The sequence below is a fragment of the Oncorhynchus keta genome, chromosome 23 (genome assembly GCF_023373465.1).
Source record: "Oncorhynchus keta strain PuntledgeMale-10-30-2019 chromosome 23, Oket_V2, whole genome shotgun sequence".
Taxonomy (NCBI): Eukaryota; Metazoa; Chordata; class Actinopteri; order Salmoniformes; family Salmonidae; genus Oncorhynchus; species Oncorhynchus keta.
Window position 1 is genome coordinate 38,969,359 of NC_068443.1, and position 23,634 is coordinate 38,992,992.

The 23,634-nt window shown below is 39.3% G+C and overlaps 1 protein-coding gene across 1 annotated transcript; it reads left to right on the forward strand.

Annotated features, from left to right (window-relative positions):
• The first annotated feature begins 5,719 nt into the window (after positions 1 to 5,719).
• On the forward strand, positions 5,720 to 15,475 carry LOC118402567 (homeobox protein Mohawk-like). Its single transcript, XM_052477363.1, has 6 exons — positions 5,720 to 5,736; positions 6,094 to 6,253; positions 6,430 to 6,583; positions 7,572 to 7,886; positions 8,379 to 8,398; positions 13,913 to 15,475. Exons 1-6 carry the CDS (start codon positions 5,720 to 5,722, stop codon positions 14,102 to 14,104), a joined length of 858 nt encoding a protein of 285 aa, XP_052333323.1. The 3' UTR covers positions 14,105 to 15,475.
• Positions 15,476 to 23,634: the final 8,159 nt, after the last annotated feature.

Here is a 23,634-nt window from a genome sequence, read left to right on the forward strand (position 1 = left end):
TGTTAATCCACACATAAAAGGGTAAACCGAGTTTGTTTCTAAACACAGCAAAAAAAGAAACATCCTCTCACTATTAACTGCATTTATTTTCAGCAAACTTAACATCTGGAAATATTTGTATGAACATAACAAGATTCATCAACTGAGACATAAGCTGAACAAGTTCCACAGTCCGTTACCCAAATCAGTCCCGTCTAAAAATGGCGGAGTATATACATGGCGTTCGAAGGGCTTTGTGGCAGTTAGGAGGTCACGGTGGTGTGAAAGGCTTATTTGTTCATTTACAGAAATGGAATAATGTGTCCTTGAACAAAGGGGGGGTGGGGGTCAAAATCAAAAATAACAGTCAGTATCTGGTGCGGCCACCAGCTGCATTAAGTACTGCAGTGCATCTCCTCCTCATGGACTGCACCAGATTTGCCAGTACTTTCTCTGAGATGTTACCCCACTCTTCCACCAAGGCAGCTGTAAGTTCCAGGACATTTCTAGGGGGAATGGCCCTAGCCCTCACCCCCCGATCCAACAGGTCCCAGACGTACTCCATGGGATTGAGATCCGGGCTCTTCGCTGGCCATGGCAGAACACTGACATTCCACTCTTGCAGGAAATCACTCACAGCAGTTATGGCTGGTGGCATTGTCATGCTGGAGGGTCATGTCAGGATGAGCCTGCAGGAAGGGTACCACATGAGGGAGGAGGATGTCTGCCCTGTAACTCACAGCGTTGAGATCGTCTGCAATGACAACCAGCTCAGTCCGATGATGCTGTGACACACCACCCCAGACCATGACGGACCCTCCACCGTGACGGACCCTCCACGCTCCAGAGTGCAGGCCTCAGTGTAACGCTCATTCCTTCAATGATAAATGTGAATCCAACCATCACCCCTGGTGAGACAAAACCGTGACTCGTCAGTGAAGAGCACTTTTTGCCAGTCCTGTCTGGTCCAGTGACGGTGGGTTTGTGCCCATTGTTGCCGGTGATGTCTGGTGAGAAACTGCCTTACAACAGGCCTAAAAGCCTTCAGTCCAGCCTCTCTCAGCCTACAGTCTGAGCACTGATGGAGGGATTGTGCGTTCCTGGTGTAACTCGGGCAGTTGTTGTTGCCATCCTGTACCTGTCCCGCAGGTGTGATGTTCGGGTGTACCGATCCTGTGTTGTTACACATTGTCTGCCACATCTGCAGTCCTCATGCCTCCTGGCAGCATGCCTAAGGCAAAATCACACAGAGCCACTGCAGGGACTGGGATCAGCACTGTCTAGAAAGGCCCTTTAGTGCTGTCTTAGGCATTTGTCTGTAAGCTGCCACATCTGCAGTCCTCAGGTGCATGGGAAACAGTGTTTTAACCCTTTACAATGAAGATTAGTGAAGTTATTTGGATTTTTATGAATTATCTTTGAAAGACAGTATCCTGAAAAAGAAAAATCCTGAGTTTAGTAATCTCTCCTCCTTCAGGCTTCTTCTTCTTTGGACTTTATATGATGGTTGGCACCAACTTTAAGGTGCATTACAACCACCAACTGGACTGGAGTGTGGACTTCAGTTAATCTTTCAATCACCCAGGTGGATATATGCTCCTAAAAACCAATGAGGAGATTGGAGAGGTGGGACTCGTATCGCGTCAAGAGTCACAAATATAACCAAGTTCTATTTTAGCGCCTGACTACGCAGACACTTATTGACTTGCGCGAGCAGTGTTGGTGCAATGATTTAATAGCATGTATTTTGCAAAGCTAGCTGTGTGGTCAGCATGTAAGAGTTTTTAGGAACATAAAAAGCCATACTTTATTGGATGTGGAGTCTCGACAAGTAGAATTAGACTGAGAATACCAAATCACGGACCTTACTGTAATTGGTCCTGCTCACTTAGGACTTAGGAATTTAGTAATTTCATAAGATTGTTGATTGTTTGATGAAAATATGTCTGAATCGTCCAGAAGCATTGAAATAAAAATATTAAGAGAAAATGTGTTGTCTTACCATCAAGTCAACTATTACAAGGCAACTATTACAATGGAAATCATGTGATTTCATGCAAATATTGCTAAGTTAAAGATACAGGCTTACTGTTGGATGTTTTCAACGGCAAAATTATTTGATGAGGAAATGGTTTATGGTTCCTAATCTTGCAGACCGTCTAATACCAGACTTTTGGACACTGTCCGTGGCAGCCTTGCTGCTCGACACTAGCCATGGATCCATCTGAGCGTGGCAATATAATTTTCTAACCACATTGAGCATCCACAGGCATCCTCTGACATCATAACAATCCTATTAAAAAAGTGTAATGATCCAATGAAAATCCTTCTATTCTTTGTTTACAGTGGCTTGCAGTTCACCTATGATCTATTTTAGAGGACAAAGGAATGTCCAGGGCAATACTTTACTTTAAGCATCCAGGTATAATGCTTGGTATAACTTGTTTAAGGGTGTATGAGCCTTTATAATTCCTCTATAAAGTAGACTGGTCATTAGAACCATTGATTTCAGTACAGTTAAATATACACAGTGATATGATCGATTCCTATTTTGTAAACGTGCAATATTTTACAAGCAGAGGGCACTTGGACACGTTGCATTTAGTTACATTTTCAGAATTGAACGAGTTGAAATGGAATTGACACTTGTAGACTCAATAATGTAACCGTGTCCGGGCAGGATAGGTCCTTAACACTCTCAAAGCATACAGACAGTTTTAAAAAGTAAGGTAACCAATCTGCTTTGTTTTATTGTGGAACATAACAGCTCCAAGCTACCTAAAAGAGACAAAGTCAATTCCCAATGTGTTTATTCCACAGGTCTCCAAGCTACTGAATGAAGAAAGAGCAGTCTAATGTATCGCTAAGGGACAGGACTTTATGAGCTGTTATGCCATGTAATATTCTCGGACTACCGCTAAGGAATGCATGTGTGAAATGTATGGTACCATGATGGGAGATGCAGCATGTGTTTTTCAGCTTTGAGATGTTTAAACCGAACCATCCCTGTTGTTGCTGAATTATGGGTGTCATGAGAAGTCTACCTGTACTTTGGTACAAGCTGCCCTATCATTCCAAGTGTGTGTGACAAGTAGCCGAGTGCAGAGACAGGGACCGTATAGTGTTTTGGATATCTGGTCTTTATTTGGTCTAAAACTTTATTTTAGCGTCAAACTGCAGTGGAAGGTATGCGCTGTCTGCAATATAGATTTGAGATTGAGAAAAACAAATTTTTTGCTTGTGTTGGGAGTATTTGGAAGCCTTTATTTGACTCTTTTTCATTTGAGGGATTACTGTAAAAGTTAAGTGCCCAACATGTTGCTGGGCACAGAGCCTGGAGGTTGTCATAAAGTAACTTCTGAACAGTGAAATGTCTCTGTTAGAGCGAGTTTTCATCACCACGCAGCTGACTATCAATTATAGTGCTACTTCATTTTTTATTTTATTTTTTACACATAAGTGTGCTCACCACTATATTTACACTCACTCTTCTCTATCTCACTCACTCTCACTAATGCACACACACTGTTGCTTGGGGTGGGGTCGGTGCACCGATGTTGTAAAATAAACTATATATATTTTTCAAATGTCTGGTAACACTACATTAAGTTACTCTTACCCCTGTGTAGTAATGCTGAAATTACAGTAACACTGATCTTACATGGTACTTTAGTTACATGTGAAATTAGGAACCATCCCCTATTACTCTTAGAACAACCGCTCCACTCTATTACTATGTAATTATTTGGTACCATCTAACAACATGTTACAAATTGTTTCCAGTGCAATTACAGTGTTACTGCACAGGTGTAAGGGCAACTTAATGTAAAGTGTTCCATAAAATGGTTCATTTTCTACTGTCTTCATTGTGAGCGCCTAACATAACTACCTCTCACTCTAATGATGATTTATGTTGATCTCCAGTTATAGACCCAGTTGAGCTCATACAAATCACAGTTGAGGGGTTTCAGTGGACATTAGAAACCGTGTCATTACACATATACATTTCCAGAATCCCTTCGTAAAAAGTATATTATCTGTAGACATGGCAGTTGAGGAAAAACACAAGGTTTCATGATCTATGTGAGGTAAATATCGGGAGCATGTGTCAGATGACTTAAGAATGTATGATAGCCTATATTCTTAATGCTTACAAACTTCAAAAAAGCTCAGTAAAGTGCCCAAGATGTGCTGATCCCCGTCACAATCCATACACGCTAGTTCATCTATTGGCGTTCTTGTGGCATGGTATTCATTCCAAGTCTTGGTATGACATACAGTGAACAGCTACCTCCACAGAGGGGAGAAATCGGTTGACTTTAATTGGATGTTGAAAGAGCCATAGCCAGCCAGTTAGACACAGGAGAGCAGGTTACTTGAACTACCCAGACAGCACTCTCTCATTGGTAAAGGCAAGACTGGCATCAGTATCTGGTTTGTAAAGGTCTGGTTCCAAGGGGCTCCTCCAGATGAGCTGTCTTTTGGACAGGTGGCCTGAGTCCTGAGCGCACCGAGCGAGACCTCTGGGTTACTTCTCTGCTTGTATATGTCACAGTGAGGATGGAAAGCTACTACATGTATTCGGATTTTAACTTCTGCAGTTGCGTCTGATGTTGTTTGGATAAAACAAGCAATCAAAAAATGAACAACATTGTTGTGAAGAAGTCAAATCAACAAAATATTTTGGAGGAGCGCAGAAGAAACTGTGTGGACTGTTTGGTAACAGATAGACAGCATACAGACTCACAACCATGCCAACAGGCAATAGAAGACAAACCTGTTGTTAAGTATAGGAGGTATGGGTAAGCACAATTTCCATTTTCTTTGGTCATATACATCGCAATTTACAAAGGGCAAAATAAAAAAAACCTGTACCTAGGTTTCCGTCCAATTACGCACATTTTCCTACCAGTGGTGGGTTTCCACTAAATGTAGTGCACACAAAATGTACTTTTTCGCTTAAGTTTTCATGTACCGAATAAAAATATAAAGTTCACCACGTCTCCTGTGCATGTTCAACTCTAATGAAAGTTCTGTCACAAAAACTGTTTGAGTTAAATGGCAAATGGCCAAGACTGGTCTTAGCACGTACACTCTAGCCAACAGTACGTGGATACAGATACTGATGAGAATATTATGGATAAGAGCGAGAATATTTCTATTTGTCAAATGGTAGTCAAGTATCGATCGTCCTGTCACCAGAATAAGACCCTAAATATTTATTGTAAAGGAGCATCAAGCTCCATCACCATAATTGATTTAATCTGTAGCCTAATAAACTGCACGGTTTCCTGAGTCGTAGTGGAACACACACCATTTTATAGAGTGACTCCAAGTTTAACTCTTATTATTATATCAATATTTGCGGATAAATTCCACCACCATTTCTCACATTAACTAAAACTAAAACTGTACCGACATCTCCTGTTTCCATCACATCTGTCATGATTTGTTATATACCATATGACTTTACTCTTGTAAAAACTGTGGATGGAAACGTGATAATTGATCAGATGTATTTTTGCACAGCTTAAATATCTTCTGTGCAGCCCAATATTTGCATTTATATGTTTTTTTCACACACAAAAAAACACTTTATATTTTATGAAATATATTGAACATTGTCTTGTAATGCTGCAAAAATGTTGTCATATTGAAAATAAATTGTAAGTGTTGTGTATGTTAGACATTACTTATTCAAATTGCAAGGAGATGACGGACATGATCATGATCAAAAAGCATGTTCAAAATAATTGGGTATGTGCAAACTTTAGATTGCTTACACAGCCCAACAGTGACATCTATGGATTCCCACCAAAATAAATTTACATAACCTTTACATTTGAGTAATTCAGCAGACACTTTTATCCAGAGCGACTTACAGTTAGTGCATGAATGTTAAGAGACAACTGCATATCACATTCGTAGAAAGTACATTTTTCAACGAAGTTATCAGCAAAGTTTGTGCTATGCGCGGGCTGATTTTTGGTCCTAGTCTATTCCTGAAATATCAGGTATAGCAACCCTATCCTTGTAATAAACCAGGAAATGATGACAACTCCTCTCCCATCAGAAGATTAAGCATAGTTCTATCATATTTCACCTTACACACAGGTCTTGTCTGGGCGGGGTCAAAGTTTGCCACAAGCGCCAGGCGCTTCAGGACATGGCGAGGCCTCTTAAGCAGTGGCTGTACAAACACAAGGAAAACCCCTACCCCACCAAGACAGAAAAGGTCCTGCTCGCCCTGGGGTCCCACATGACTTTAGTACAGGTGAGCGGAGGCAAACCACACACCCCTCAAAGCAAGGTATGGGTTTGGTCACATGGATACTACCATGGAAGAAAAAAGCAGAAGCTCGTCAGACATTTTGTTAGCTGACAAGTTGAAGTTCTGAAATTCATCAAATTAATGTTCCTTTTTTCATTTTTTTTATGCTTATGTTGCAGGTCTCAAACTGGTTTGCCAATGCCCGGCGGAGGTTGAAGAATACAGTGAGTCAGCCAGACTTAAGTTGGGCTCTACGGATCAAACTCTATAATAAATACATCCAGGGCAACGCTGAGAGAATGAGTGTCAGCAGTGCAGACACCAACTCTGAGGGTAAGAGAGACTGGGGTAGGCTAAGCAGGGTTATAGCTGGGGATGTAACCTCAAACATTCTAAGTGTTCGTTTTAACACTCCCCAAATGTCTATAGTGTCCCATACCACACAGAGTTAATGTTACAGTTTTTTATTTATTTCTGTAACTCTGTAAAAAGTAGAAAATGAACACCAGCCATTCAACAAAAAATTCACTCTACAATAACACTGAAGGGTGTGAATTTATGCAGTGGTGGAAAAAGTACTAACTTGTCATACTTGAGTAAAAGTAAAGATACCTTAATAGAAAATTACTCAAGTAAAAGTAAAACTCATCCAGTAAAATACTAATTGAGTAAAAGTCTAAAAGTATTTGGTTTTAAAAATACTTAAGTATCAAAAGTAAATGGAATTGCTAAAATGTACTTAAGTATCAAAAGTAAAAGTATAAATTATTTCAAATTCCTTATATTAAGCAAACCAGACAGCACAATGTTCTTTATTTTATTGATGGATAGCCAGGGGCACACTCACTCAGACATATTTTACAAACGAAGGATTTGTGTTTAGTGAGTCTGCCAGATCAGATGCAGTAGGGATGACCAGGGACATTCTCTTGATAAGTGTGTGAATTTAACAATTTTGTTAATGTAACGAGTACTTTTGAGTGTCAGGGAAAATGTTTGGAGTAAAAAGTACATTATTTTATTTCCAAATGTAGTGAAGTAAAAATAAAAGTTGCCAGAAATATAAATAGTAAAGTAAAGTACAGATAGCCCCAAAAATACGTAAGTAGTACTTTAACATATTTTTACTTAAGTACTTTACACCACTGAATTTATGTTATGCTAAATGAACTGTGTATTTTTTTTACTAATAGAGTTGCTGACCTTTTCACACTGCAGTTGAAACTTAAAAATGTATGTTTGAGATGGTCAGCCTCTTTTGGAGACCAAAGGCAGTTGACGGAGGACCAACATTATTATTATTATTGACTTATTTTTGCAGATGATGAGTGTCACTTACAAACTCCAGCTAGCCAACCAGAGCTCTCCAGGCCCTCACTTAAGAGTGTCATCAAACAGGAGAACGGGACTGATCCTGCCTTCAGTGACGACTATGTCTCTCCACCCCCCAAGTACAAGAGCAGCTTGCTGAACCGGTACATTAACGACACCCTACGACACGTGATCTCAACCCCTGATGACGTCACAAAGTCCCACCTGAGGAACCACTCAGGGTCGTTCAGCTCCAACGAGTGTGATGACAACCTCGTCTCACCTTCTTCCTCTGAGGCAGAGGCAAACTCTCTCTACCATATGGGTAAGGGATTTCTTATTCTTTGGAGACACTTTACTTGAAATGCTGAACAAAGTCTACAGAACGCTGCCATATGCAGGATATAAGAGATGTCATATGCAGACATACTAGCTAACGTACTGTAGTTTTACAACGACTGGACTCGGTTGTGGATCAGTGACATGGCACTAGCTTACTTCAAGGGTTAACGGTAGAATATGCAGAAATAGCTCCACCATTTCCCGGTTGCTAAAATTCAAATAGTTTGCCTAATTTTAGTTTACGTGACAAAACAAGCAGTCATTATGTAGAGAATCATTGTATTGTCTAATGATGGGCAACTGATGGGGGTGGAGAACATTTCGAGAACATTTAGCTGTTTTACAGCAAGTTTGCTGCATTTCTACACATTTTGCTATGGGGCGGAGAGAAGATTTTGCAATTTTATAACAAATTTCATGCAATTTTGCACATTTTGAGGCGGAGGCATAGCCATGGGAATATATTGTGGGCAAGTCTCTCTCCAGAATGGCTCAGCTGTCTCCTGACAGTTCTTGCACAATATTGTTTTGTGTTAATTGTTTTCCCTTTGAATGTTTATTTTCATAAATTCCCCATTACATGTCACCTGTAGTAAATTTATCGTTAATCCCCGTCATTTGGTTACATTCATTTCTGTTAATGCATGAATTAAACCTCTCTAGGATAGGGGGACAGTCGCATCTCTCTTGGCCAAAAGCCAGGGAAAATGCAGAGCGCCAGATTCAAATAAAACTTTCATTAAATCACACATGTAAGATATTAAATTAAAGCTACACTTGTTGTGAATCCAGCCAACATGTCAGATTTTTAAAAGGCTTTTCGGCAAAAGCATAAGATGCTACTATCTGATGATAGCACAACAGTAAACAAAGAGAGCAGCATATTTCAACCCTGTAGGTGCTACACAAAACGCAGAAATAAAATAGAAATCATGCCTTACCTTTGACGAGCTTCTTTTGTTGGCATTTCAATATGTCCCATAAACATCACAAATGGTCATTTTGTTCGATTAATTCCATCCTTATATATCCAAAATGTCAATTTATTTGGCGCTTTTAATCCAGAAAAAAACAGCTTCCAATTTGCACAAAGTCACGACAAAATATCTCAAAAGTGACCTGTTAACTTTGCCAAAACATTTCAAAATACTTTTGTAATACAACTTTAGGTATTTTTAAAAGTTAATAATCGATCAAATTGAAGACGGGTCTATCTGTTTTCAATAGAGGACGAGAGGAAACTAACGCTACTTTTCAAGTACTTTTCAAGTCCAACTCTCAACAGCGTTACCCTTTTCCAAGATGGCCGTACTTCTTCATTGCACAAAGGAATAACCTCAACCAAATTCCAAAGACTGGTGACATCCAGTGGAAGCGGTAGGAACTGCAAACAAGTGCCTAAGAAATATTGTTTCCCCATGCGAAACCAATGAACAGACAGTGACCTCAAAAATAAATAATTCTGAATGGTTAGTCCTCAGGGTTTTGCCTGCTACATAAGTTCTGTTATACTCACAGACATGATTCAAACAGTTTTAGAAACTTCAGTGTTTTCTATCCAAATCTACTAATCTACTATCCAAATCTACTACTATTGGCATGAGTAGCAGGAAGTTGAAATTGGGCACGCTATTTATCCAAAAGTGAAAATGCTGCCCCCTATCCCAAAGAGGTTTTAATTAGGCCTACAGTCATTTACTGTGAAGTTGGAGTGAAAATGTCACAACCTGCTACACTTGTGAGAAACAAGTTTTGTTTTATTTCATACCATCATTTACGAGTTTTGTCAATGTTTTCATTGTATTTTGTTTGAAGCGCTCCGTGTGAGCAATGAGCACGTGTCTGGTTTTTCTGTCCTCTTAATGTTGATGGAGCGTGCGAGCATTAGCACACATAGGCCAACTGGATGTTTGATTTCTGATTGTCTTAACTCACCACCACTAAAAAGCTGAGCTTCTCAGTAATTTTTTCAATAAAGTTATTTTTTTTTAAATGCATCCACTGTGACCAATATTTCCTCACAGTATTTGAAAAATCTTTCCAACACTTTCCCCCTCGATAATCACCAGGCTTCGGAGTGAAAAACCAAAACGTCATGCTCCGAGTATCCCATATATCCAGTGGAAATATCATAAATTAGCCTACCTGAACACGTTTCCTTTTGCGCAAAAACAGCTGTGTCTGTCCGGAGCTCACTGGTGTGGAAACTCTTAGGGTCCAGAATAGGCTAGTTGATATAAAGTTTGCAAGCTTAGGGCTGGACCTTCATATACAGTCATTGGGCTGGACCCACTAAGACAGATCGAAAGGAGACAGATAAGCGGTGTATAGAGAGATAAAAGTACCTGCATTTTCATCAGGATATTTTATGTTTTTATTTGTCAGATTTATGCATTTTTACTTCGTTAACAATATAAATTATAGGCCTACTGCTACATTGGCCTAGGCTGTCTCATTTATTTGGCTGCCAATGGCTCATGGTGAACCAATGTGTCCATATTGCAGAGGTTGGTGCTCTCACATTGGTGGCATTTTAACTTTTAGATGTTTATCATTTTTATTCCGATTTGTATTCTTAACTAAGTGAAAATGATTTTGAGAAACAAAAAGCACAGATATAGCATACATAGAACAGATCTACCGCTTCATAGACTTGCTTTCAATGAGAATGACATATCTATAACTCACATTTCTACATAACTATGTTTTTGTCGCCCAAAAAGTTATATTGCAGCTTTTAAAATTTGCCGCTTTAGGTTTGCAGAACTTCTGTTCATTCAGTTGGTCTTATCGGTCAATGTTGAAAGCTTTGACAAGACACAACTAGGTTAGAGGGAGATATGTTTGACACTTGGGTGCACTTCAGGACCTGAAGTTAGGAGCACTGCCCTAAATCAGGTTGACAACTCTAAACTCCAGAAAGGTCCTGGAACCAAAGCAACAGCTAATAAGAAGTTGTGCTGACATCTAAATCCATTGCTTATAAAATCCTTGATCTTGTTTAGCCAAAGACAAAGTAGTAGACTATTTCATTGGTCCTATGATTTCCATGATCCATATTCTAGTGTGTTGTTTCCTTGCCATGGTGGAAAATAGCAGATCTCAGGGTCAATTACAGAATGTCTGAGATGTTATTGTCCCCAAGGTGAGACATGAGGACCTTTGCCAAAGTTTCTGGTACAAATGGCGTTTCAATGTGGATTTTTGCTTAGACCCTAAAGCACCACAGACTTTCTTCTGGAAGTTCAAATAATTATATCCACACTCAAAGTTGCAAGTACAGTTTCTCGAATTAGTTTATAAAGACATTACAGTATATATCACATACATTTCTTACCTCATTAGCCTATGTCACAAAGTACCCAGTTTTAGGGTAGGCTACCAACAGAACATTGGTAGAACAGAACATTACATTCAGATATCAAGAAACATTTCCGATTTCTATACAGGCACACAGCAATTTTTTTGGTGTGTCCTGGAGTATTTAGAGGGTGCTTAGAGCTTCTCTGGAATGGGAGTGGAGAGCAGTGCTGAACCTTGATGCAGTCTCGAAAGAACTCAGTACGTTAACGCTTTTTTACACTGCACTGGGGAGGGGTAAAAGAGTCACTACGCCTATCTGGGACATGCTAATTAGTGTTGTTTCTTGGATGTCCAATATAACGACAGGTCATCAAACACTAAATCTGCCTGCCAAGTGAAAGTCTTCAGAAAGCGTCTATTACACTGAGGATCTTGATGTTGAAATATGCTGTTAAACTATAACAAGTGGTCTTTCCCTTCAAGGAGCCAGAGACGAATAAATCTTACTGGATTCATGTTTTATATGGAGTGAGGACACTGCACACTTTTTTTTACCTAGTTTGTTGCAAAATGAAAACATGCATGGTGAGACAGAAGTTCCTCGTTTTCTGATACCCTAGATGAACAGTTATAATTCTTGGGAGCTTGGTTTCAATCTCTCTCAATTAGCAACTGATTTCGATCTGTAGTGCCAATCCAGCTCTGACTAACTTTGGAGGGCAAGTGAACACTCTCTGCCCTGCATCCCCTTGAAGACCAGGGTTGTGCAACACTACTTTATGAGTTCATGACTTCTATGATCAGAATGGTAATGTTATTTTCAGAGTAAGCCAATGAGTTTAATATTTGTTGTACTTGATGCCCCAGGTCAGACTTAGTCTGAGAGATGCTAACATGATTTTTAAGGTCTTGTACAAAACACTATTTCAGTCAAATGAATGGATAATTCTTGTAAAACATAACTGACGCAGAGACAAACACAGCAGAGTACAATTTCCCCATAATGATTTACATGTGCATTTTTATTTAGTAATAGGTTTCCAGAAAGTACTGTTGTTGTTTTTTAAACATAAATGTCAGAACCACCAAAAAAGAGTAGAGACATTCAGTAGCAAAATGTGAGAGGCGTCAAATGATTTATTGTTTGCCTATAGTTGCTCTTGGCCTGGACCTTGTTATAGAAATAGGAGTCTGAGATGTTTCAGGCAGCGAATATTGAAAGCGGCATTTTGTATGCTCACAATTGGCCTCTAATTTTCCTGCTCATAGCTCCCTGAAGAGAAATACATTTAGTTCTGTCTGACTTGTCTCAACAAAATAGATAGCCCTACTGCTGTGTTCACATGAAAAACGTGTGAGCAAACATGCAAATCAACACACTATTTCTTACTCATTTATAAACCGACTCATAAAAAATTACGATAACACCCAAACTATAAACAAAGTGCATTTTGGAGATTGATAAACCAACATTTGAGCTCAAATCAATATGTTTAGTGGAACCAAAGACACCCAGAAGGTGAGACACTGCCACTAAAGATCCATAGAGGGAGTATTACAGTACATGTCACTCATTCACACAATACTCCCATACACATTTCTATGATGTATGATGATCTGCAGTCCTCAGCCAAACATAAAGGGAGAGGGCAGAGGGTGGATTGAAAAACAGTGAAATAACTTTATGGATGCAAACGAGCTCTGGAGACCTGGAAACAGAGTGTCTGCATTCATGACACTGCACAGATATTGTATTTTTCCATCTGAAAAGGCACAGGAGAAGCATAATTGCATTTGTTTTGGCCGGAGTGCTTATGAGCAGCCAGACTGGAGTACTTCAGTGAGTTAAGGCCCTCTGGCGCAGTTAAAGTGCACATGGGCACACACACACACACACACACACAAATACACACACACACACACACACACACACACACACACACACACACACACACACACACACACACACACACACACACACACACACACACACACACACACACACATGCAAATACTGTAATGCACACAGAAACTGAAAAATATGAATAGAGAACACAATGCCAACAAACACTCATACATAGTACCAGTCAAAAGTTTGGACACACCTACTCATTGGTTACTACATCATTCCATATGTGTTATTTCATAGTTATGATGTCTTCACTATTATTCTACAATGTGTGCAAACTTTTGACTGGTACTGTATGTAAATAAATATTTGCGAAGTATAGGTTCCAGAAAACTCCATACTTTATCTTTATTTGGCCTTTCCTGTACAATAAATGTAAGTGTGGCTTTTTTCTATCCATGTTTTCAGACACAGTGAACTATGCATCAACTAGATGTGACAGGTAAGAGTATGTTTGTTTGTTTGTTTGTTTATGGACCCCTTCTATCCAGTGTACCATTCTTTATAGCGAGTATAAGCGCTCTAGATGCATAAGAAAGAAGACATATTCACTTCACAGTCCAGCATAAAGATTTAGTATTATTAATAAACATGTAATAATGCAACCTTTCGTTGTGGCACACCCACATTGGGATGATCAAATAATGGCGGTCTATGCAGATGCATTTCTATGGCTGTTGTCTGTGAGTAGGAAGTCTCCCTGTTGTGAATGATGATTTCATCTTGGGGAGTGTGCATTAATGATACGGTCTAGGCTCTGAATCTCTAAATCTCTCCTTTATGTCATTCACAGTGAGGGGAAGAGTGAGAGAGGCCAGAGGAGGGAGGAGGCAGAGTGGAGAGAGATCCACGCTGCCATGGCTCTGACTAACTTGGCCCAGGGGCAGTGCTGCGCCACAGGGACTACCACCACCAGCTGTATCATTCAAAAGTCCTCCCACATCTCAGAAATTAAGACTGTCAAAGTGTCCCTGCCAAACAATGTCTAGACCACTCCGGGGTGAAGTTTCTCTTGATCTAGCCTTCCCCTCCGCCAATCATAACCTTAACCATTAGTGGGGAAAACTCAAAACTGACCCAAGATCAGCATCTAGGGACAACTTTACCCGTCTGGTCCAGGGCCACTCTGGTCCCTTGAATTACATATAATTTATATAAGTGTTTACACCCTTGTGTTAAATGGTAGTAAAGAAAAAATGAATAAAATACTAAGATGGAATCGATTTAACACTGAACACCAATGTAGAGTGAAGGCAATAATAACCAGTGTTGGCCAGAGTTACATAAACTCTGTGAAAATGTAAAAAATGCACTATGCCATTTTCTGGTTTACTAATACTTCACCTAATTTCAGTTTGTGACAAAACAAGCAATTATAGTGGAGATAATCATTGTACCATCTAAACCGCTGTGAAATATATTTTCCATATCCAAAAGTATTGTATTTTCAGATGTTTAAAGTTTGTACAACACTGAAAGTAAAAGATGCAAAAGCTAAACTTAACCGGAAGCATAGAAATAGTGCACATACAACAGATATACTGCTTCTTAGACTTGCTTTCAATGAAATTACAGATACAGTAACTCCCATTTTTATGTGAATTCGGTTGGGTAGCCCAAAAAGTTACATATTGCCATTTTTTTTAAAAGCTTACACTTTCGAAGGTATAAACATGTATTTTGGGGCAATAGACAGTGTTCATTTTAATAATTTAAGAGTTGATTTAATACTTTCAATATTTTTGTGAAAGAGAACTGAAAGGACAAATGGTTACCATGATGTAAATGTAAATATTAGTTCAATAGTTCTGTAGCAGTAATGCATAACAATGTGCTATTGAAATCATGAAAGAATATAGCAGCAAATTTCAGAGTAAAAACAGAACGGAGGATTTTATAACACTAAATACCCGTTTTGGAAACCTTTCCTTTGGTAGTCTCACCTCATGGTCTGGGTAACACTGTTTTGCTTAGTTTCTCGCAGTTAACAATGCCCAAGTAACCACATTAGCTTTACATTTGCTTAAAAGTGCAGTAGACACAGTGTTGATTCTTGTTTCTTTAGAATGCTGCTGGCTAGGGGTTTTTCATCCAGAAACCTACAAGAAAACATATATTGAACCTGCCGAAAAGATCATAGTTCTTTCCATTAACCACGCTATGCCTTACAGTATTCTTCTTAGTCAGTATTTCTATCGGCTGGTAGATGGTGACATGTTTTGGGTCAATGTGTGTATTTTTCTATTGTAACCATGATATTTGTTTGATTACATGAGAACTATATTTTTCACTATATACTGTATATACTGTATAACCATTTTCTATTGTTCTCAATGACTTAATTTATATTAACTTTAGGAGACTGGATTTGTATCCTAGGCAAAACCATTGTCACAACGTAGAGGTGGAAATACTTTGAATGAACTGCAGCTATTTGAATAAATACTTGACTTAACTCTTGTTAATCCTATCTGCCATATATGTCACAAAAAATGATGAAACATGCATTTTGTTCTTTGCTCAAAAACCACTCGTGTCTTGGTCTTATAGAATGAGTTTTAAGGCTGCACAACCATATAACATCTGCTAGTATTGGCTGGATGAAGGACATGGGAAGCCTTTGACATCTGACAGAGCGGACTTATCGTGTTCTATTTGGGAAAATTCTCTTGACACTGAACATAAGCACATAATCATAGACTGGGCTCTGAGACGATTCCCTAAAACATAGCTTAGTAGTATTTTCCACTGGTTTCTTTCTCAATCAATCAATCAATCAATCAATCAATCAATCAATCAATCAATCAATCAATCAATCAAATGCATTTATAAAGCCCTTTTTACCATCAGCCGATGTTACAAAGTGCTATACAGAAACCCAGCCTAAAACCCCAAACAGCAAGCAATGCAGATGTAGAATGACGGTGGCTATGAAAAACTCCCTAGAAAGGCTGGAACCTGCTTTGGTGACATCTTGAGAAGTGTGTTCTCAGTCTTGAATGTTGAGGTAGGCTTGTGGACATACACTACAGGTCAAAAGTTTTAGAACACCTACTAATTCAAGGGTATTTGTTTATTTTTACTATTTTTCTACATTGTAGAATAATAGTGCAGACATCAAAACTATGAATTAACACATATGGAATCATGTAGCAACCAAAAAAGTGTTAAACAAATCAAAAGATGTTATATTTGAGATTATTCAATTAGAAAACCTTTTATATTGATGACAGCTGCGCACACTCTTGGCAGTTTCTCAACCAGCTTCACCAGGAATGTTTTTTCCAACAGTCTTGTATGAGTTCCCACACATGCTGAGCACTTGTTGGCTGCTTTTCCTCTGCAGTCTGACTCATCCCAAACCATCTGAATTTGGTTGAGGTTGGGGGATTGTGGAGGCCAAGTCATCTGATGCATCACTCTATCACTCTTGATGATTTCAATAGCACATTATTAAACAATACTGCTACAGCACTACCGATCAGCAATTTCATGTCTTCTTCAAGTTCTGTCAAGTTGGTTGTTGATCATTGCTAGACAGCCATTTTCAAGTCTTGCCATAGATTTTCAAGCCAATTTAAGTCAAAACTATAACTAGACCACTCAGGAACATTCAATGTCGTCTTGGTAAGCAATTCCAGTCAATATTTGGCCTTGTGTTTTAGGTTATTGTCCTGCCGAAAGGTGAATTTGTCTCCCAGTGTCTGTTGGAAAGTAGACAGCCAGGTTTTCCTCTAGGATTTTGTCTGTACTTAGCTGTATTCCTATTCTTTTAATCCTATAAAACTCCTTAGTCCTTGCCGATGACAAGCATACCCATAACATGATGCAACCACCACCATGATTGAAAATACGAGGAGTGGTACTCAGTGATGTTTTTTTGTTGGAATTGCCCCAAACATAAAACTTTGTATTGAGGACGTAAAGTTTTACTTTAATGCCTTGTTGCAAACAGGATGCATGTTTTGGAATATTTTCATTCTAAAGGCTTCCTTCTTTTCACTCTTTCATTTAGGTTAGTAATGTGGAGTAACAACAATGTTGTTGATCCATCCTCAGATTTTTCCTATAACACCCATTAAACTCTAACTGTTTGAAAGTCACCATTGGTCTCATGGTGAAATCCATGAAAACCAAGTGATAATGCCCTTGAAGCCAATGTCTTGAGGGTATAGTGGCACGGTCGACTATTTACTTTGTCTCAGGCCTAACATACCTGAAGGGCACTTTTCTGCATTTGCTGTATGATCGATGAGAATCTCCATATTGCAAATATACTGTCTCTTACTAGACGTCCGCGAATGTGTTTAACATTCGCTGACGGTGTCAGGCCATGCACCGGGGCCAGATCTTCCGGGATGTCATCAAACGAAGTCTCTCGGACATTCGGTTTCCAATTTATAAAATATTCAAATTTTGGTCATTTTTCCGCTGTCCCAGTAAATTCCACCAGATGGCGAATGGATTCTTATTGCAAATGTACAAAACATCACCAATCACGACATGGCCAGTTCTCCTAAACGGAAAAGTCTTCAAAGACGAAACTTGGTGAGCATAGGTTTGGCCTAATGGGCTGTTACCCCAGAAACAAAATGCATCGAGGCCTCAATGCTTTTTAAGTTAACTTTTTGTGTCGAGCAATCCCGTATCCGGGAGCGTAATCATAGCCTCAAGCTCATTACCATAACGCAAAGTTAACTATTCATGAAAATCGCAAATGAAATGAAATAAATATATTGGCTCACAAGCATAGCCTTTTGTTAACAACACTGTCATCTCAGATTTTCAAAATATGCTTTTCAACCATAGCTACACTTCATATGTGTGATTAGGCAACCCTCATGAACTGAAAATCAGTCATTTCTCCCAACAGATGTCAAAGAAAAACTCACACATACACACACATAAAAGATGGAGTAACACAGTGCGGGGCTTAAAGACACACAGATCCTGCAATAGTTACCTTTGTTCAAACTATCAAAGAACCATCCGACCTAGAGCTCTGAAACTTTAGAAACCTGTTCTAGAGCTCAAGTCGTATGTGGCTCTAGAAGGTTCTCAGACCGAGAAACAGCCTCTTACATTTGCAATAACCATCATGAAAATTATGACATTTAGAAAAGTCCCAGAGTCGCAAGACTGGGTGCATTGAAACCGCCTCGGCCCATAGAGGCTGACCCTAACGTTTCTGTCTGATAGCTTATTCAAGGACCCCGTAGCAACGCATGGAATATGTGGATTTTCAGCACCAATTAAGGTAGCTTCTCGGGCTCCAAATGACCTATTGAGCCGAAACTTGGGATTCAGGGTCGCCTCAGCTAGGCCTACAAATAATGTCAGAACTGGACCCGCAGCTAGAACGTAACTATGTGTTTTACGTTTTTATTATGGTTTAAACAGAAGGCGCTGTGAATTATGGGCCTGCTCTGAAATATTTGATAGTTGGCTTCTAAACGAGTTGGAAAAAGTGGTTGTGGTGTCAGTTTGTATCAGTTTGGTGTCAGAATGATATCTAATTAACTGATGGACGGTGACTTTGTCCAATTGCAATATGTTTAAGCAGTGATAGACCATTACCAAATTGACATTCTAAAATCAACACCAACGAGCGATGCAGAGGAACCACTATCAGTGTCCGGCCATCCCAAGCTCATCGGGCCAGTCAATTTTGCATTTCTGCAGTATTTTTTGAGTGTGTCAAATTTGTGATGGTAAATGCCCATTGAAACATATTGCAAATGGAAAGCCGTGCACCTGGTGATTGGAATGGGTTACCAGAAGCACATTGGGAAGGGAGCAACGGTTGGGAAGGGAGCACCCACCACCTGTGCCCATCCCTGGTCATTTTGGATGTTTTTCAAAAAATCGTCAAAAGACAACAGAGTTGTCATACATGACAAATCAAGCATCTAGGTTGATTCATGGCTTAACATAGTGGTATATAGCATTTGGACACTTCTTATGGCATTTGGCAATGGTTCACTGACTTTTGACTTCGATATTGTAAATGGACAAAACATATGCCTTATGGACAAGAAAAAAAATATGACAATAAAATATGACAAAGGTATGTTCATACAGTTCTTATACATGTATAAACAACAAAGAAAATTGAAAGAATGTCGAAAAACGGTCCAGAAAGCACTTTTTACAGGATGATATATATATATATGTTTTGCAAATTTATAAAAATTGCCCCTTGGGTCTTGACTTGATGTGCATTTGCAATATGAAAATCTAAATCTACCGCCATCTTTTGGATTTTTGCTGTTTGACACTTGGCATTTGCCATAAGCTTTGAATGAAATGCCGTCAATTTGAGTGGTATTGGACATCATGTATGTGTTTCGTACGGTGCCAATATGTTCGCATTCATTTTTGTCCATTTTAGGGGGGTCTTCCCTTACAATACCTGTGACAATATGTGACTGACCAGCTCAAATCGGTCTTATGTAGCAAAATTTGAAATTGGGTTTTTTATATTGGATAAAAGTAGAGACTCAGAGCTACAAAATGGTATATCGTACACTGCATTTTTTAGGAACAACGGGAAAGTAATTCTGCTTTGAAAGTTGATAAACTTTTAATCTCACTTTTGAGAAAAGGGCCTTTGAAAGTTTTGGTACCCACTGGAGAGCTCTCCTTTGTCTATACCCATTCAATCAATCAATCAATCAATCAATCAATCAATCAATCAATCAAATGTATTTATAAAGCCCTTCTTACATCAGTTGATGTCACGAAGTGTTGTACAGAAACCCAGCCTAAAACCCCAAACAGCAAGCAATGCAGGTGTAGATGCACGGTGGCTAGGAAAGACTCCCTAGAAAGGCCGTAAACCCAGGAAGAAACCTAGAGAAGAACCAGGCTATGAGGGGTGGCCAGTCCTCTTCTGGCTGTGCCGGTTGGAGACTATAACAGAACATGGCCAAGATGTTCAAATGTTCATAGATGACCAGCAAAGAAAGAAAGAAAGAAAGAAAGAAAGAAAGAAAGAAAGAAAGAAAGAAAGAAAGAAAGAAAGAAAGAAAGAAAGAAAGAAAGAGAGAGATAATTAGAGCATACTTAAATTCACACAGGACACCAGATAAGACAGGAGAAATACTCCAAATGTAACAGACTGACCCTAGCCCCCAAGACATAAACCATTGCAGCATAAATATTGGAGGCTGAGACAGGAGGGGTCGGGAGACACTGTCCAACGATACCCACGGACAGGGCCAAACAGGCAGGATATAACCCCACCCACTTTGCCAAAGCACAGCCCCCCCACCACTAGAGGATAATATCTTCAAACACCAACTTACCATCCTGAGACATGGCCGAGTAAAGCCCACGAAGATCTTCCCCACAGCACAAACCCAAGGGGGTTGTCAACCCGGACAGGAAGATCCTGTCAGCGACTCAAAAGAAGAGTCGGAAGAGCATCAGTAAAGTGCTCTTAAGAGCACCAGTAAAGAGTCGGAAGAGCACCAGTAAGCCAGTGACTCAGCCCCTGTAATAGGGTTTGAGGCAGAGAATCCCAGTCCCCTGCCTCCAGCTGTTTGCTTAGAAATTCTAGGGACAGTAAGGAGGTACGGCAGGACCAAATCGGAACGATAGGTAGGAGAAAGCCCATGTAATGCTTTGTAGGTTAGCAGTAAAACCTTGAAATCAGCCCTTGTCTTAACAGGAAGCCAGTGTAGAGAGGCTAGCACTGGAGTAATATGATACAGTTTTTTTGTTCTAGTCAAGATTCTAGCAGCTGTATTTAGCACTAACTGAAGTTTATTTAGTGCTTTATCCTGTTAGCCGGAAAGTAGAGCATTTTGGATAGAAAATGTCAGATTTTTGCAATGTTACGTAGATGGAAAAAAGCTGTCCTTGAAACAGTCTTGATATGTTCGTCAAAAGAGAGATCAGGATCCAGGGTAACGCCGAGGTCCTTCACAGTTTTCTTTGAGACAACCATCAAGACTAATTGTAAGATTCATCAGAAGATCTCTTTGTTTCTTGGGACCTAGAATTAGCATCTGTTTTGTCCGAATTTAAAAGTAGAACATTTGCCGCCATCCACTTCCTTATGTCTGAAACACAGGCTTCCAAGGAGGGCAATTTTGGGGCTTCACCATGTTTCATCGAAATTTACAGCTGTGTGTCGTCCGCATAGCAGTGAAAGTTAACATTATGTTTCCTAATGACATCACCAAGAGGTAAAATATATAGTGAAAACAATAGTGGTCCTAAAACGGAGCCTTGAGGAACACCGACATTTACAGTTGATTTGTCAGAGGACGAACCATCTACAGAGACACACTCATATCTTTCTGACAGATAAGATCTAAACAAGGCAAGAACTTGCCCGTGTAGACCAATTTGGGTTTCCAATCTTTCCAAAAGAATGTGGAGATCGATGGTATCAAAAACAGCTTTTTCAAACATTTGTGAGAGGTATGGGAGATTCGATATAGACCGATAGGTTTTTACATTTTCTGGGTCAAGGTTTGGCTTTTTCAAGCAAGGCTTTATTACTGCCACATTTAGTGAGTTTGTTACACATCTGATGGATAGAGAGCCATTTATTATGTTCAATATAGGAGGTCCAAGCACAGGAAGCAGCTCTTTCAGTAGTTTAGTTGGGATAGTGTCCAGTATGCAGCTTGAAGGTTTGGAGGCCATGATTATTTTCATCAATGTGTCAAGAGATATAATATATAAAAACTTGAGTGTCTCCCTTGATCCTAGGTCCGGACAGAGTTGAGCAGACTCAGGACAACTGAGCTTTGGAGGAATTTGCAGATGTAAAGAGCAGTCCATCATTTTCTTTCTAATGATCATGATCTTTTCATCAAAGAAGTTCATGAATTCATCACTGCTGAAGTGAAAGCCATCCTCTCTTGGGGAATGTTGCTTTTTAGTTAGCTTTGCGAAAGATTGTTCTTATTTTCCTCAATTTTAGTTGGAAAAATAGGATAGTCGAGCAGCAGTGAGGGCTCTTCTATACTGCACGGTACTGTCGTTCCAAGCTAGTCGGAAGACTTCCAGTTTGATGTACCGCCATTTTCGTTCCAATTTTCTGGAAGCTTTCTTCAAAGTTCAGGTATTTTCTGTATACCAGGGAGATAGTTTCTTATGACAAATGTTTTTTGTTTATAGGGGTGCGACTTCATCTAGGTTATTACGCAAGGTTAAATTGAGTTCCTCAGTTAGGTGGTTAACTGATTTTTGTACTCTGATGTCCTTGAGTAGGTGGAAGGAGTCTGGAAGGGCATCTAGGAATCTTTGGGTTGTCTGAGAATGTATAGCACAGCTTTTGATGATCCTTGGTTTAGAGTCAGATGTGTTCTACTGATTGATGCTGATCCTTGGTTTGGGTCAGATTATTTGCAGATTATTTGCAGATTGAGCAGATTATTTGTTATGATTGCAAATATAATAAAGTGGTGGTCCGATAATCCAGGATTAGGAGGAAAAACATTCAGCATTGCTCACACCCTCTAAGGATTCACATGTGAGGTCACGTGCTAAACTGTGAGTAGTGTAATAAAGATTAAAACTAAAAGTGATAGTAGCCTACAATAAGGAAAAATTCCAGGTAAACAGAAGGTGCCCAGATAAAAATACGTTATAAATATTAGATGACACTTACCCAGACACACTTGTCTAAATTGATGGGTCATGTGAAATAAATTATATAACCCCCAGCCACATCCAGTGGTGGAAAACGTACTAAATTGTCATACTTGAGTAAAAGTATAAATCCTTTCAAATTCCTTATATTAATCCAGACAGCACAATTGTATTTTTTTATTTTAAATTTTTATTGACGGATAGCCAGGGGCACAATGTACTTAAGTATAAAAACTACACATATAAACCATTTCAAATTCCTTAAATTAAGCAAACCAGAAGGCACAATAAAAAAAACAGGGGATAGCCAGGGGCACACTCCAACACTCAGACAAATAAAGTGAGTCTGCCAGATCAGTGGTTCACTTTAATGTGTGTGAATTGTAAACATTTTCTGTCAAAAATGTAACTAGTACTTTTGGGTGTCATAGTAAAAGGTACATTATTATTCTTTATGAATGTAGTGAAGTAAAAGTTACCAAAAATATAAATAGGAAAGTAATGTACAGGTACCACAGAAAACTACTTAACTTGTTTGGGGTAGGGGGCAGTATTGGGTAGCTTGGATAAAAAACGTGCCCAAATGAAGCTGCCTGCTACTCAGCCGTAATATAGAATATGCATATAATTAGTACATTTGGATTCTAGTTTCTAAAACTGTTTGAATGATGTCTGTGAGTATAACAGAACTCATATGGCAAGCATAAACCTGAGAAAAAATCCAACCAGGAAGTGGGAAATCTGAGGTTTGTAGTTTTTCAACCCAGCCCCCATTGAAGATACAGGGTGATGATATTAGTTATGTTTCACTTCCCAAGGCTTCCACTAGATGTCAACAGTATTTAGAACCTGTTTTGAGGATTCTACTCGAAAGGAGGGGCTCATAAGGGCTCTTTGAGTGAGTGGTCTG